Below are 17143 nucleotides of genomic sequence, written 5' to 3'. Positions count from 1 at the left end.
GCTGAGCTTTAGTTATATATAATTCTTGTATAAAATGTAAAAGATCTTTCGATATATATTAGCTTCAACTTTTATGGAAGAAATTATCAGGTCGTAAATATCAATACGGAAGATATTAATTTTCTTACTTTTTTTGTTGGCATTTAGAGTTCAAAAGTACTTCAATTTTTATATGTTAACTATGAATGATGACAAATGATAAAGATATAAGATGTTTGAAAGCGAGTTAAAAAGAGTTCATTCCATTTGTTCCTTTAAAAAAGATCCGAGATAATTTTAGACAAATTATCATATCAACAGGATAATTTCCGATAACTAATATTGAATTTAAAATTCAATAAAAATTTTATATCTTATCAATTACCATGCTGTATCTTATGCTTTATATTAGGCAGATGTTATGTATATGTAATTGTATCAAATGTGCAATAAGTCTCCTTGAACGCTTTTTCGGATTGTTGAAAATTATCATGACATGTTTGTAATTTGTATAAATAGCTAATTAATGATAGAAACAGAGAATCTTCGATACACTTGTGTTATGTACCGACTCGAGTTTAATTGTGAATAAAGTTTCTCCTCTGATCGGTGCCAATTTATCAGAATGTAAGACGACACTGATGGTGGCAAAGATATTTTATCATTATATAATTAAGTAAAGATGCGCTTTTCTTTTCATAATTCTTTATAGCATATTGCATGTAATTTAATGTATCTTATAATATTTCCGATTATAATAGAAAGTTACTTTTGTGTGAATTGAAGTACGGCGCGATGAGTATGTCAGTATCATAGATCGATGATGTGTCATGTCGTTACGGCAGTTTTATACTAACGAATTTTATTTGGTAAATAATCTTACTTTTATAAAAATATAAATAAACGCATTGGTTCACAACCAATTGTATATATAAATATGCTAAAGCTTAAGCTTTGAACGTCATTGCGTATGAAGTTTCTTATTAATACACGTGATTGTGCTGGTTTGCAAATGGAAAAAAGTACTGTGAGTCTCTGTCTCCTTGTCTACAATTGGTTTAACATCCTACTTTTGTTTATATTTAATAAAATTACTGATACGATTTTCTATAAATCAATTATTATTTTCTCATAGAAAATTGCGTTATCACAATTTTTTCTGTTAATGTGGGAACGTGATATTATTTCATTGAGAATATGTCGTAAAAGAATAGTGAAATAATTACAAGTTTTCAAATAAAGAAATAAATGAATCTTTACGTTTTTTACCGAAGATTCGTAACATTTAAATTAACATTTCTATGATGTGTGCAAAATCTGATATTTCCGTGAAATTGAATAGAGTCAGAATTTATATACATATAATTAAATATAAATTTGAAGCTCTTTAGATAGTATAAGAAACAAAAAGGGGAATATGTTAACAAGAGAATTATACTTGGGTCTTCCACCACGACTCTTAACCATTTCTTTTTGTTTTTATATTGTTTATTTTTTTATATTAGAATATGTATTAAATTTTCTTGCAATTTTGTTTTAATAATATATAGGATACTCCCAGATGGCCAAACTTGTAATGTAATATTATAAATTTAAAACATCAAAACAAAAAATTTCCTTTAGAAATATGCTCGTAAACGCTTCATTTAAGAAATATTGATTTCTAAAGTTATAGGATATAAGAATTATTAGAAATGAATATATATATATATATATATATATATATATATATATAAAATTTCGAAATAATTTAAGTTTATCCTCTTTATAGGAATAAAAATTTAATTATTAAATGATTGTTTTCAAAATAATAACCTGCAGCCCAGACACGAGCATTATTGATGAGAGAATAAATGATTGAACATTGTGTGTCCGTAATGTTTTTTAAAGAATTCAACGATCTAATTATTTGGTACGAATGGACAGAATTTTATTTACAGTGCAAGCACAAGCCTGTCAGTAATTTTCGATTTTCAAAACAAAAAGATATTCGTTCTTATAGTTGTAACTTCAAAAATCAATATCCCTTGAATAAAGCGCTTACGAGCATACTTTCAGAATTTTTTTTTGTTTTGATTACTTAAATTTATATTTCAAATTTGGTCATTTAACCCGGAAGCAACCTGTATATAAAAGAAAGTTATTTTTTTTGTTAAACTTAAAATCTTACTTTCCTATGAAAATAAGATCGAAAAATACCGCACCAAATATCAGTTGTTATCTAGAGAGAACAATTCTCTCTAATGGTAATATATCGATTTATATATATATATGTTAAACCTTTTTTTTAATAATTCTATTGTTGGAATTTATGTTAAACATTAGCCGTGTATGATCAATTACGTAACAGTATTAACAAATATGCTGGTCTTAGTAAAAAAATTGAACATTTTTTTTATCCGAGTTGTATTTTAATAATCTCTTATTCTGCTTAATTTTTATCAGATATCTCAACATTTATAAAACTGCGAACGGTTATATTGTGACCCGAATAATGAGATTCAGAAGGCTTTTTGGTCATATATGGATAATTTACTATTAAGGAATATTTGTAAAATCGTCAACATACATTATCATCAATCATGACAATTTTATCTCGACATGGCATAAATTTTTATATTACTGCAATTTGTGAATATGAACAACAGAATGTATTCTGAGTGAGTACAGTGATAATGCAGCAAAAGGGTCTATTCCAATTTAAGCTTCAAACAAGCGAATAACATGACAAAATACGTGATTGCTAACGCATATAAAATTCTATAGCAAAGTTGCAATAGATTAGATATGCAATATGTAATATATTGCAATAAGTATGTTCTATATATATATATGCATGTATGACAGTGTTATTTTGTTACTTTATAATCCTGTCTCATATAATTACCAATTAATGATGCAATTCCCTCTGCATCGATGTTGCCATCTTGATTAAGAAAAAAAGATAATTTAATGTAATAACACAATTTTGCTAAAAGGCAAAGTTTCATTAAAATAGAAATGATTAAATGGCTAAATGGCGCAAAAATATAATTGTCTGATAGAGTTTCAATATTTTATGTCTGAATGATTTTCGTCTGTATGGATTAGGGTTCAGGCCTTTTTGCAAACATAAAGCTTTATAAATCTTATATAAAAAAACAAAGTTGAAGACTTTTTATTACAAATATATATAATAGCCTAATTGAAAGCCAAATACGGAAATTAAAAATACAAATCAATATTTTTCTTCTGATACACACAATTTTTATGTAAGATTTATTATTCAAAATCATATGTTTTGATTTATTTGGATTATAAATTAAAGCGTACATACATCTTTCTATGATTCTCAACTCCTACAATGAAAAGCAAAAAAGATTTTCGTGCTCGTTCATCATAAAAATTGCTGAGTCATTGAAATGCGTGTATTGCTTTAATTTCCTAATAATGCTTTAAGATCCTAATAATGCTCTAAATAAGAGAGCGTATGACTTTAAAAAATCAATGAATTGCATTTAAAAAATTAATTTGTGCTTTGATTTTCAATTGGCCTGTTTCCCCTATTTGATATTCAAAGCTTTTAACTTCATTTTTGTATAAGATATGTATAACTTTGTGTAGCAAAAAGATATCTTATAAAATTTCCGTTATTTCATTCGTTATATATTCGCTCTTTATTTTTCAATTATACCACTTAAAAACGATTCCTGTGCAAAATGTTATGTGATAACAAACAGGCCCTTTTGTCGTATGTTCACTGTAATGACGTAAGGAAACGAAAACTTAGCTATAGAGATCGTCGTCCCCATCATCTTGAAAGGCTTGATCGCCTTGCGTATTATCTTGAGTACCGCCTGCTCCACTTTGTGGAAATCTGCAAATATTTTTATGTTAAATGATAGAATCTATATATACTTCTGGACAAAATTAATGCATAATTTTTTTTCCACTTTTTTTTTAAAAGCTGATATTTAAATTTTAAAGAAAAAATAAAAAAAAATTATGTGTTAATTTTGTCCAGGAGTATATATAAATTCCTTTATTGAGAATACATATTTATGTATCATATTTTGAATGATATCTATAGAATTTTAAGGAACAAGTCTTTTATTCCTTTATTCCCTTATTCTTAATTTATAAATCTTAATAATTCTGTTAATTGTTGTATACATGTTTATGTTACTATAAATACAATTAATTGATAATTATGCATAATTATTAATCATACATAATTGATAATTATCAATATATGATTACCAATAATGATAAATTTCATCAAAATAATCACCTATATCAATAATTTGATTAATAAATTTGTAAAATTATATCTTATTTAAAATTACATTTATATAATTATGGTATTATAATATTACACACATATTTAAATATAAAATAAATTTATCAAAAATTATTGATAATTATGTATAATAATTGTTGTGTTAAAAAAATTTACAGTAACATATATATGCAAATTGGAATTAAAAGACTCTTACCTAAAATTAGTTCCAAATCCTCGGGACTGTTGCAGTGTTTGTGCAAACATTTCATATTTGCGAATATCGTTGTCAGATACTGAACGACGCGCATACCTCATTGCTTCCTCAAAGTGAGCTCGTGTTATTTCTGGTACTGGATCATCCTCATCCATCTAAAACAAGCAAATAATAGAAATTTTAAAATCTAAAAATGATGTACATATATTGTTGATAATTATTTTTAACTGAATTATTTTAATTTATGTAATTGTATGTCTTTTAATATTGGAACTACATAAAGTGATTATTATTATTTATTATATATCATGAACGGAAACTTTCATAATAACTTAATTTTAATACATTCTTTGCAATCAGGAAATACTATATAATTGTATAATTCGTCGTAAAAATAAAAGATGAATAAGGGAATTTTCTCTTCAACAATATGAAGCAATACATTGAGTGCTGATTCAAATATATGACTCATACAAATGACTCATACAAATGACACAGCAACTTTGAAGTAACACAAGTTAAAAATGTTTTAAAATGAAATATGTTTTTAAAGTACTTACATCCATAGATGCAGATGGATTACTAGCTCGTTCCTTTTCCCTACGAATTTCAGTTTCAATGCACTGCCTAATGGCAAGCTTACATGCACGTTGGCAAATTTCTGTAAGGTCAGCACCAGAGAATCCATGTGTGACTTTGGCTATATAGCTTAAGTCTACATCCTAATAAAGAGGATTTTTCTTATTAAATATTAACTAAGAATTATAAAATTATCGATATATAACAATAAATATTAGATATATCGTAGAAAAAGTATTGAATTTGTATTTTTATATACAAATTTATGCATATTTCATTAATTACCTTAGCTACTGGCGATTTGCGGAGATTAGCGCGGAATATTGCTTCTCGGGATTTCTCGTCTGGTAATGGTATGTAAATCAATTGATCTAATCTACCAGGTCGTAAAATTGCTGGATCAATAATATCGGGACGATTTGTCGCTCCTATAATAAATACATTCTTCTTCGCGCCCATACCGTCCATTTCCGTTAATATTTGATTTATCACACGATCTGCCGCACCGCCAGCATCTCCAACAGTGCCTCCACGAGACTTCGCGATAGAATCAAGTTCATCAAAAAATAATACACAAGGAGCAGCTGATCTTGCCTGAAATAATTTGTCATTAAATAATTATCTTAAATTAGTTACTAAAAAAATATGAGAATGCTGACCTTGTCGAAGACATCTCTGACGTTAGCTTCTGATTCTCCGAACCACATAGTCAATAATTCAGGACCCTTGACAGAAATGAAATTTGCTTGACACTCATTGGCAATTGCTTTGGCCAATAGCGTCTTACCACAACCAGGTGGCCCATAAAATAATACGCCTCTTGATGGTTGCATACCGAATTTTAAAAATTTATCAGGATGTTCAACAGGATACTGCATGATAAAAATATGCATTAAACATGTTATTTAAAACTCGTGTACCTAGCATTTCTTACCTGCACCAATTCTTGTAATTCCATTTTAACATTTTGTAAACCTCCAATATCATCCCAAGTAACCGTTGGCACCTCCACGATTGTTTCGCGTAAAGCACTCGGACTGCTCTTTGTCATTGCGTACTTTAATGGAAACACATTTTTACTTAGAAATGTAAATTGCACAAATCAAATTAATACAAAAGCGAAGTAATAACTTACCTTAAAGTTTTCCATAGTTACTGCGAGAGAAGACAGAACCTCTGCATCTATATGATCATCCTCTAAATCAATAAGATCCATCTTTTCGCGAATCTGTTGAAGAGCTGCTTCAGAACATAAAGACGCTAAATCAGCACCAACATGTCCATGAGTTTCCGCTGCAATCTAAATTTATAAATTTATTTTTTTTGTTATATTATGTCAAGATATAATATACACAATATACACAATATCTTCTTTTAGAAGTAATATGTGGAAATAAATTACATACTTCTTCCAAATCAACATCATCGGCAAGTTTCATATTTTTTGTGTGGATTCTCAAAATTTCCAATCGACCAGTAGCATCTGGTATACCGATGTCAATTTCTCTGTCAAAACGTCCAAATCGGCGCAATGCACCATCGATGCTATTCGGTCGATTAGTAGCTGCCATTACAATCACATGGGAACTTTGTTTCATACCATCCATTAATGTCAATAATTGTGACACTATACGTCTTTCAACTTCACCATGTGTCTATAAATAAAATAGAAATGTAATTTCTATCTCAATGTGCGATTTAAAAAAAATTTTAATATTATGTTTGACTTGAAAAACCTTTTCACGTTTCGGCGCGATAGCATCCAATTCATCGATGAATATAATTGCTGGAGAATTTTTCTCAGCTTCTTCAAATGCCTTTCGCAAATTACTTTCAGATTCACCAGCCAGCTTGCTCATAATTTCAGGACCTAAATGAAAAAAGGAGAAACTTTTCTTATTTTTTATTTAATCATAAATGAAGATTCTAATGATGAAAATCACTAAAATAATAAAGATTAAAATAAAATAAAAAAATAATTAAATTAGTAAAATAATAAAGATTTATAAAGAATCAAATCTGATTGACAGTGCAATTTGATAAAAATCAATCAAAAAGTTACAAAATACATATGTTTCGATTCTCGTTTGAACGCTTTTTAATGCGTAGTATACCAAAATTAGAAAATTAAAACAAGAAACTAATAAAAAAACCTAGATAAGTTTTTTTATTTAACATTATCCTGGCATCAGATTATATACCATTTATAAGAAAGAAAAATGCTCCGGTTTCATTTGCTACAGCACGAGCAATGAGAGTTTTTCCTGTTCCTGGTGGCCCGTACAACAATATACCGCGTGGCGGCTTAACGCCGATAGCTTTGAATAAAGATGGATGTCGCAGAGGCAATTCTACCATTTCCTTAATTTGTGCCAACTGCTTACGAACACCACCAATATCGTCGTAACCAACAGCATTCAATGCTTCTTCCTCCTCCTACAAAAAAATGCTCTTTATTTTCTGCATCCATATCGAAAATGTTATAAAATATATTTCTGACCTCTCGTTTAATCGGATCACCTTCACAATGTATTACTGTGTCAGGTGCCACAATGCAAAAAGGCCCTGGATCTGTTTCCACCACTTTGAATTCCACAGCACGCATTCCTCCTCGTACAATAAAATTATCATCTTTATGAATAGGACGATATGCTTCTAAGAAGTATGGCTTTAAAAATACCTCAAATAGATTTCTGTGAAAAATGAATATTTTTGTATATATTTTATACATACATACATATATATACATATACATATATATATATATATATATATATATATATATATAAAACATTCGTATTTAAAAAAGATAACATTATGTAATAAAAAGTATACAAAAAAATTTACTCCACCAAAAAGTCAATATTACTTTCTAATAATTAAATATTTCAAGCTATTTCGTTTTAGAATTGTTAATTAAATGTTATAACACTCATATAAGATAATTAAGTTTTGTTTAAATTTACCCAGTCAAACCATCAACAGTATCGTCCATTGGCAATACATGAATACGCTTTCCATATTTAACTTCTGGACATGCTTGTACAGAAACAACATCGCTCAGACGTACACGCAAATTATTTCTGACAACTCGGTTCATACGAATTTTCTCATCTGGACAAGTATCATCAGAAAGAACAATACACACTGTTTCTTTGCGCCTCTTGCCCTTCAGTAAAACAGTATCTCCACGAAATAATTGTAGCTCATCCATTTTTGCCTGAGAAAGTGCTACTACAGAATTGTCATCTGCAATAGCTTCATCGACCAACAATCTATTTGGCCTATCCTTCTTACGAAGGATGGCAGTAGCTAAATCTTCACCACTGTAATTAAAAAAATTTTAATTATATATCGAATATAAATTTTAATGCAATCAATATAATTGTTATATTATACACATTCTTTTGTATATATTTATGTATGTGTATATTTCACATATTTGGTAAAAATTAATATTTAAAATTTTTCATTACATACTATTTATAGTATGTATATTCTTATAAATAAAAGAAACAGTAGTTCTTGTCTTCAAAGTTGTGAATTTTAAAGAAAACATCTTTAAAGACTATTCTTTCAGAAAAAAAACTTTTAAAGTTCTTTTTCTTAACACATTGACATTGGATGACACAAATATATATCTTCCAAATGATATGACGCTAATGTGTTAGTCTATCAACAGCTTTTTTCTTAAAGTTAAACAGTTAGATATATGACAAAAATCAAAAAAGGAATTAATATAATAAAATAATATTAAATATATATATATATATATATATATATATACATATATGTATATATATATACATATATGTATATATATATATATATATATATATATATATATTTCTATATATTGCATTTTAGCATATATATATATATATATATATATATATGTACATATATGTGTATATCATTTATTCTTGTTAGAATCTCCCTGAATATTATAATATTAACATCATATCAAAAGATGACACATAATGAATCATATGAAATATTTAATTAATATTTTTACATCTTTTATACAATATAAATATAAAACTATTATAATAAAAATGTTTGCCTCCATAATTTTCAGAGATTACAATATATGAAATTAATGATCTCCGTATTGTACGATAATATCATTAACGCAATCATTAGTATTTCTTGTCATGTTTAGCTAACAGCCATAATCGACAAAAAATTGATAAGCATCAGTAAAAACCACAATTTTCAAATTATCGGGAAGTTCGAGTACAATAAAATCCATGTTTAATCGCATAATATTAATAACACGTATTATCATGTTCATCGTGACGAATACAGATATTCACGAAAACAAAGCGTCGCGTCGACATGATGACATCGTGAAATTGAGAAAGTCATCTCGTGTTTCGCGCTTTTATCTATACACGTGCTCCGAAATTTTAACAATTACGAAAAATATAATAATGAGAATCATCGTAGATACATCGTGCTAAACTTTCACGATTTTTCTTACCTCTTCGGATCACTCATCGTTCAACTTTTGATCAACGTAGAGAAATACGAGTATGGATACTTGATGTCGGCACCTTTCGATCTGTGGCTGTGGCAAATTCAGTGTAGAAAGATATCCTCGAGCATATCCCACTGGTAGGACTCTCGCATGCACATGCGCAAATGACGTTATCGGTCACGTGGTCAGCTTCAGCCTACTCGTGTTTAGATGCGATATAAAAACGTACATTGCGTGACCATGGAGTGTACCAAAACTCATCAAAGAAAAGTGTTTCGATCTTTTTGCCGTCGAGTGTGCATGGGACTTTAGACAATTTACGTCACGCGTAGTTTACGCAGAACAAGAGTTCAAGGAAATACACTTGTCAAATCGATTTGCGATGGCCGGAATTAAAGGTTATTTGGTGCACACTTAAATCATTTAATGCACGATCGCTACCACACAAAATCTTGAAAAAATGTCATCATCGTGTAAAGAATTTACGCGAAAAGTGCAAAATCAGCTATCAAAACATAACCTCGTTTGTTTCGTTGTTATTGCTATTTGACATTTGCACGATTCTCTTGATTGTTAAGTTTGGTAATTCAATTTAAAAATATAATTTAAGAGCGATATATCATTTTTTTAGTATTGATCTATTATAATTCCCTTAATGTGCTAATACTAATTTCCACGAATTAAATTTATAATCCAGAAAAGCTCCGCGCGACAGCATTATTTCATTTATACTTGTGAACTTGTTCATTTTTTAAAACGCGGATCGTTTATTGTTATACGATAAAATTTATCAGCACAGACATCTGAAAATCAAACTAAACCTGCAATAATATTAAATTATACATATATAAATTTTATTAGTGCTATCTAATGTGTGGTAATTAATTATATAATTTTTCTTATTTCATGGCATTCTCTCTTCATGAATCCTCAAATAGCGTAAGTATCTTAGTAAAAGGAAATAATTGAAAAAAAATATTTTTCTTATTTGTATAAAATAAATTATATAATCACAATTTATTATATAATCACAATTTCTTTTAACATTTAACAAGAAGAAATTCCACAACTAAAACAAGAAAATATATAATTATTACAGATTAGTATTGCTGGCATTTGCTGGTTCTATTGGAATGACATTTGTCATTCTTGGTTGTGCATTACCAATATACAAGTAAGTATATTTTCCTATTTAATTGATTTGTCTCTTAAATATGCACAGCTTTTTTAGGATGTAAAATATTAAATTTGTACAATTTTTAGAGTATGGTGGCCATTTTTTGTTGTATTGTTCTATATACTGGCACCCATCCCAACCATAATAGCACGTCGTTATACAGATGATTCAGGAAGCAACAGTAATCCGTGTTTAGAATTGGCAATATTTATTACAATGGGTTTTGTGGTATCATCCTTTGCTCTTCCAATCGTGTTGGCACGATCTCCAGTGGACCAGCCAGTAGTATGTTATTTATATATGTATATATATTTTCGTATAAAATATTTTATCAGAATTATCATTAACCTATTGTCGATTAAGCATTATATGCAGAAATTATGTAATAAACTACATGCCTTTTTAAACATGAATCAATCTATAACTTTCAGGCAATAAAGTTGAGATTATACATTTCCAGTCAATAACTTTTAAAATAATTGCAATAAATCAAATATTATTAATTGAGAATAGAATACTTTGATTAATACTTTGATTCTTTGAATAATTAAAATATAAAAAGACTATTTATATTTACAGATAGAATGGGGTGCTTGTTATCTGACACTAGCAGGTAATATTGTTGTGTATTCAACTCTAGTCGGATTTTTCATAACCTTTGATCAAGATGATACTGATTATAATATGTGGTGAGGCGCTACTACATCGTACTTATAATGCTAAAAATGTAAGTAATGTAAATGTCAATTGGATTTTTATTCTGAAAAAATTCATATATATTTAAGATATATTTAAGATATTCCTAAAGTTGATGTGATATTATTGATGAAATAAATTCATTATCTTTTAAGATCTCATTTATTTATTTTCAAAATAAAATAATTATTTTATATGTAAAACTCGGACAATGAAGATTATATTACTCTTATTATTGTCATACATGTGTGAAACCTTTCAGGTTTTTTATGAGATTAAAGGAAAAAAATCAATCATGCAGTGCACTGACTGAAAACTACATGATTATAAATTACTATAAACTTATATGTACAATTTACATAATATAAATCTAATATGGATACTCTTCTATATTAATGCTGCAAGAAAAAATAGTATTATAGTGCACTAATAATAGAACGTGTTAATAACACTATGCTATATATCGATTGATAAACAAACATTGGAATTCTTCAGATTTCCCACATCTTACAAAGCAGCAAGGAAGTTGCATTTAGTGTTTTAGATTTTTGGTATGTGACTATTCAGGATAATCTAAAACGCAACAATGCAAAGATAAGATGTTGAACATATTTTTTATTTAATCTAAGTATTTCGTAATAATAATGGTAATAAAGCTACAATTTATTACTTTATCACTTTATCTTATCTTTTCAATCATACCTTTGAGAACTAGTTAGGAATTTTCCTGATACAAATTTGATATATGTATATAAGTGCGTGTGTGTGTACATATATACACATACATATAATATACATACATAATATATATACATACATATATATAATATTTGTAAAGAAGTTAAGCTTGTATATCTGTGCAAAAACATTTTTTTAAATTACTTCATTTTTTTTATCTAAATATTCATCTTCCTGTACTAATTTGAAGTAAAAGCACAATTTAGCAATGTGAACTATAAAATTTATTTTGATGAAAGAGAGAGATATACATATACTTAATATTATTTTTAATGCACACAAATATTTCATTCTTTTATATACCTAAATCTTTCTTTAAAAATATATATCTTTTTACATACCTTGATATTCTTCATTTTTTCTGTTCCTTTGTCTGCTTTTATATTTTTTCGACTAAATCCGAAAAAGAGAAATTGAGAACAATTATGTAAAATTTATTTTAATAAAACAAGGTTTGAAATATATTAAATTTCGTAAGATATACATATATATATATATATATATATATATATATATATATATATGTATATCTTATGAAAATTTAAATTAATATATTTTAGAGCTTAGTAAAACTTGAAATTTGTGTGATTAAATTGAGTATTAATAAAAAAAGATGAATATATAAAATAATTAGGATAAAAATATATAATATTATAAATATATACGATACTAAATCGATAATACAAACGATGGTATTACGCAAAATTGTATGAGACAATTATATAAAATTATATAAAATAATTTAGATTTAATTAGTATTAAATCACTCAGCCTTCACACATATCATGCTTATATTTTATTTTGATAACAAAAATTGGAAATTTTCAAATGTACTTTTCAACTATTTTTAAGATATCTTTGCTGCCTTGATATTTTTTTGAATTATTGATGTTTTGAATTATTGATGTTTTAATTTCAATCTCAAACCATATTTTTCTCAATAAAAATTCGATCAATGCTTTGTGTGTGTTTACATGTGTATGTATGTATCACACACGCGAAGAGATTTAAATTTAAATCCAAATCTCTGCTGTACAAAAATGAAAAAATTAAATAAATTACGTTAATCAAATAATTTTAGAATAAAAGATTAGAAATACAATTGTAGAATTCATTTAGCATATTAGATTGTTTTTATAAAGTATATTTTTAGCGCAAAATTATATATTTTATAGATTTTTAAAGATTTGTGTATGAAAAAAATTAGGTTAAAAAACTAGATTAAATTGTCATATACGCAATAATTATAAAATTTTTTTTAAACTAGTATTATTATCAAAATAAATTGTATTTAATAAAAAGAGTTATTGTCTATTCAAAAATAAGTATTACAATCATAAATTTTAAAAAGTCATGAAGAAATTCTTATATAGTAATATTGTATCTTATTCATGCGTCATTGGACGAAAAGATGTCGAACGATGTCGAAATGACATCTAAAAGGTAATCAGTGAACTTTAAATTATACTATAGAGTTTATTGGACATAATAGAAAATATAAAACGAACGGTATGTATAATTATATGTTAGTTTTATATGTACTAATATCTGATATTAAGTTTTTATAGAGTAGATATTTTGGAAGAAAATTATAACCATGTTCATTATCTATCATTGTCTAAGTTTTTTTATTTTACATTTAATCATTATATATCTTATCTAATCTACATCAAATCATTTCTAGAAATTATGATGTAAAAAAATACATTTAATATTTCTTTTCATTATTTACTAATATGGGAAAATAACTATTATATGAAGAATGATCAATGCTGCTCTTTATTTACAAAAATAATACTTTAAATTTAATATATTTTGACAAGACTAAGTGAGTATATATTTTATATAGAAGTGATATTTTATATGTAATGCATTTTTTTAATGAAATTTTTTTAATTCTAGAATGCAGTTGAGAAACATAATTATATAAAAATGTCTTCATTATCTCGAAAAGTGAAACTTCCCAAATCTTCTGACCAATATATTCAATTACAACAACTATTACCAATTAAATTTGCACGTAAGTATAGTCCTTAAGTGTGATTTAATTTTCGAACAATTGTTCACAAAATTATTGGTGGAAATAAATATAAAATAGAGTTTTATTCTTCCAGGAGAAAACGAAAACTACAAAATGTCAAATGCTCTGAATGCTATTATTCCATATGCTACTTTAAGAATGCATAGTGTTAATCAATTGTCTAATGAAGAATGTGCTAATGCAATCGCCAATCATCTGCAATCAAGTAATAAGTTTATGCAAAATGATCCCACATCAGAGCGATTTAGAATGGAAACATTAAGAGCAATGCCACAATGTCTTACTGTAAAAAGATCTGTCAAATCACAATTATTGGCGACTGTTAATCGGAGAACAAAAAAAAAATCGATTAGTTATTGGAAATGGCTTAAATATAACATTAGTTTAAAAATTGCAAAGGTAATAATGTTAATTTTTGAAATCATTATTTCTATGTTATAAAATAAAACAAAATAGAATTAAATTGTTTGGATATAGATTTGGGTGACAGTACAGAATACTTTGCTGACAATGGAATTATGGCATCAAATGATAAAAACTATTGAGAGTCACAATGGAAGTGGTGTTGCAACATACTTCAAATTTTTGAGATGGTTGCTTCTTCTGAACATAATTTCCTGTATTTTAAGGTATATGCTGTTTTATTTCATAAAATTATAATAAAAATGTAAAATAAAAAATTGAATTTTAAAATTATTTGAGATTAAAAGGTAGAATTTTTTGCAAAAATCATAATTTTGATTCTTGTTTGATATTAATAAAAATAATATTTTATATATGTTGCTCTCTGTATTAAATGCAAAAAAAAAACAAAATTTTTATGAATATTTTATGTTTGCAGCATGTTTTTTATCGTACTACCACAATCATTGAATCAAACACATATACCAAACAATATTAAAGTATTAGACTTTTTAACAGGCAGTGTAAGTACAATTATATTATAGGTAGCATGTTTTTTTTTAAATGCACATATTGCAACATTTTGATTTGCAGGGCTTTTTCTCTCACACAATAATGTATTATGGTTTTTATTCCAATGGCACAGTAGATACACCAATTGGGACTAAATATAGCATTCCGTTTGCTTATTTCCTAACGCTGCTTTTTTGTTACACAGTTACTTTTATTATACTTTCTGTGAAGTATGTAATAAAATTTAATCATTTTAGACACTAAAATATGAATATTTACTATTTATGATAACAATAATACATTCTTTTTCAGAATTATATCTTCTTATAGAAAATCTTATGTCGAAACACGTGGAAAAGTGCACGATTTATATAGCAACAAAATATTTTGCGGGTGGGATTTTAGTATATCTTTACCAAAAACTGCTGCTTTGCAATCAGCCTCTATTTACAAAGAATTAGAGGAATTATTGGCAGAAACGAGACAACAAGCGCATTTGCATTGGCTTGATAAGTTTTTGTTGATTATAATGCAACTTAGTGTAACAGCTATTATTATATTTATGATTTGTGGTGCTAGTACATTTGTTTGGCTGCTATTAAGGCACTATAAGATAGGAGCATCCAAAATCATTTCAGTGATGATTGTACCAACAATCATTACTATTATTATTCATATCTTTCCAACAATTATGTCCTACTTAGTGAGTGTATCTTCTCTATTATTAAAAATCATCTTAATTAAATTATAATTGTGTAATTATATAGTATAAATAATTATAATATTAATATTTCTTTTTAGGCATCACTGGAGCATTATAACAATAAACGTACGGAACTTTATGTGACAGTTATTAGGAATCACACGGTTGCTGCAACAGTAATTGGTACCTTATTTGTTTTCTGGATAATCAATAGTACATCACATTGTTGGCAAACAAAATTAGGAGAAGAAATTTATCGACTTATCATACTGGATTTCATTGCTTCTATATTTGGAATGTGTTTCCAATTTATACGTTCTATGTTATATAAGAAATTGTCGACGAAAATTGGCAAACCAGAATTCAATATTGCTCGCAATACGTTGAATCTTATATACAATCAAACGCTTTTTTGGATGGGTTTCTATTTCAGTCCGCTAATATCCCTTATAATTGTAATAAAACTAATCTTCACGTTTTATATAAAGAGATACGAATTGAAAAAATGCTATCGACAACCATCGCAGCCTTGGCGGGCGGCACAAACGCAAACTTTGTTCTTGGCTCTTGCATTTATTGGCATGATTATCATGTTACTTACAATAGGATATATTATTACAAACGTGAAAAGTGACGATTGTGGGCCGTTTAGAAATTATTCTCACACTTGGGATTTTATCATCAATGGGATATTATCATTAAAAAGAGATAGTAAATTTTGGAGTATTATTTCGGAACTAGCGAGACCGGTAACTGGCGCTGCAATATTAGTTGGCATGTGGTAAATATCTCACGATTATCATTATAATATTATTATTCATATAGTTATGATAAAATGAGATATAGATGTTTATTCAATATTTTTCTGAAAGTATCGCAGTGTACTGTTTGCGAGCAAAAACAAAAGCGAGTAAGGAAATGTTGCAAATTTTGTCCAACATGCTTCTTCTGCAATCTCAAGATAAGCAATTTCTCATGAAAAGTTTCGCTAAATTTGCCAACGAACGTAAGTCACATTAAATTATGATTACATTTATATAATTATTGATAATAAGTTATTTGTATTTTCATTTTTATTAGGTACTTTTGTGCATAGTGAGATGAATTTTATTCAACATGCTAGCTCTACTGAACAAAACCATGAAAATGAAGAAATTGTATTGTCTCGCCGACGTAATTTACCGTCAACCAGTTTCGAGGAGAGATTATAATATATGTATACTAATTTGACAATTTAGTGACAAATTGCCAAATTATTAGAAATTAACATTTAGAATATTTTCTCATAGTTATATATATTATTTACAAATACTAATGCTTTTATAAATTTGAACTTTTAAGATTGCGCTATTATGTATGA

At 27.2% G+C, this 17143-nt stretch overlaps 3 protein-coding genes across 5 annotated transcripts; 2 read left to right on the top strand and 1 right to left on the bottom strand.

The window, feature by feature from the left end:
* Window positions 1-3611: 3611 nt before the first annotated feature.
* On the bottom strand, window positions 3612-9632 carry LOC105254480 (transitional endoplasmic reticulum ATPase TER94). The gene is made up of 13 exons (XM_011263174.3): window positions 9517-9632; window positions 8000-8359; window positions 7534-7726; window positions 7235-7469; window positions 6770-6903; window positions 6440-6688; window positions 6169-6333; window positions 5968-6090; window positions 5693-5905; window positions 5319-5627; window positions 5015-5176; window positions 4455-4609; window positions 3612-3835 (listed from the first exon to the last, which is right to left on the bottom strand). The coding sequence occupies exons 1-13, from the start codon at window positions 9531-9533 to the stop codon at window positions 3745-3747; spliced, it is 2406 nt and encodes an 801-aa protein (XP_011261476.1). The 5' UTR covers window positions 9534-9632; the 3' UTR covers window positions 3612-3744.
* Window positions 9633-9766: 134 nt separating this feature from the next.
* LOC105254481 (leptin receptor overlapping transcript-like 1) lies at window positions 9767-12048 on the top strand. Of its 3 annotated transcripts, none has more exons than XM_011263175.3 (5): window positions 9767-9911; window positions 10613-10687; window positions 10777-10975; window positions 11270-11417; window positions 11649-12044. In XM_011263175.3, the coding sequence occupies exons 2-4, from the start codon at window positions 10647-10649 to the stop codon at window positions 11381-11383; spliced, it is 354 nt and encodes a 117-aa protein (XP_011261477.1). In that variant the 5' UTR covers window positions 9767-9911; window positions 10613-10646; the 3' UTR covers window positions 11384-11417; window positions 11649-12044. The 3 variants fall into 3 exon arrangements, with proteins under 3 accessions (XP_011261477.1, XP_011261478.1, XP_019884081.1); XM_011263176.3 differs by having other exon boundaries at window positions 9909-10095; window positions 11649-12045; XM_020028522.2 differs by lacking the exon at window positions 9767-9911 and adding an exon at window positions 10421-10452 and having other exon boundaries at window positions 11649-12048.
* A 1486-nt stretch (window positions 12049-13534) lies between these two features.
* LOC105254482 (transmembrane channel-like protein 1) lies at window positions 13535-17134 on the top strand. The gene is made up of 10 exons (XM_011263177.3): window positions 13535-13633; window positions 14027-14144; window positions 14239-14564; window positions 14643-14794; window positions 15007-15091; window positions 15162-15310; window positions 15393-15783; window positions 15882-16564; window positions 16656-16789; window positions 16864-17134. Exons 2-10 carry the CDS (start codon window positions 14057-14059, stop codon window positions 16992-16994), a joined length of 2139 nt encoding a protein of 712 aa, XP_011261479.1. The 5' UTR covers window positions 13535-13633; window positions 14027-14056; the 3' UTR covers window positions 16995-17134.
* Window positions 17135-17143: the final 9 nt, after the last annotated feature.

Source organism: Camponotus floridanus, unplaced genomic scaffold, assembly GCF_003227725.1.
Source record: "Camponotus floridanus strain SB8 unplaced genomic scaffold, Cflo_v7.5 scaffold121, whole genome shotgun sequence".
Taxonomy (NCBI): Eukaryota; Metazoa; Arthropoda; class Insecta; order Hymenoptera; family Formicidae; genus Camponotus; species Camponotus floridanus.
This window is presented reverse-complemented; position numbering and strand designations above follow the sequence as displayed.

Coding starts and splice junctions, on each gene's coding strand:
- LOC105254481 (XM_020028522.2), top strand. Junction 10,688..10,776: donor TGTGCATTACCAATATACAA/GTAAGTATATTT, acceptor TACAATTTTTAG/AGTATGGTGGCCATTTTTTG. Junction 10,976..11,269: donor CTCCAGTGGACCAGCCAGTA/GTATGTTATTTA, acceptor TTATATTTACAG/ATAGAATGGGGTGCTTGTTA.
- LOC105254480 (XM_011263174.3), bottom strand. Junction 6,334..6,439: donor ATGATGTTGATTTGGAAGAA/GTATGTAATTTA, acceptor TTATAAATTTAG/ATTGCAGCGGAAACTCATGG. Junction 4,610..5,014: donor ATCCATCTGCATCTATGGAT/GTAAGTACTTTA, acceptor TGCTTGTTTTAG/ATGGATGAGGATGATCCAGT.
- LOC105254482 (XM_011263177.3), top strand. CDS start 14,057: ATGTCTTCATTATCTCGAAAAGTGAAACTTCCCAAATCTTCTGACCAA. Junction 15,311..15,392: donor TTTATTATACTTTCTGTGAA/GTATGTAATAAA, acceptor ATTCTTTTTCAG/AATTATATCTTCTTATAGAA. Junction 15,784..15,881: donor CAACAATTATGTCCTACTTA/GTGAGTGTATCT, acceptor ATTTCTTTTTAG/GCATCACTGGAGCATTATAA.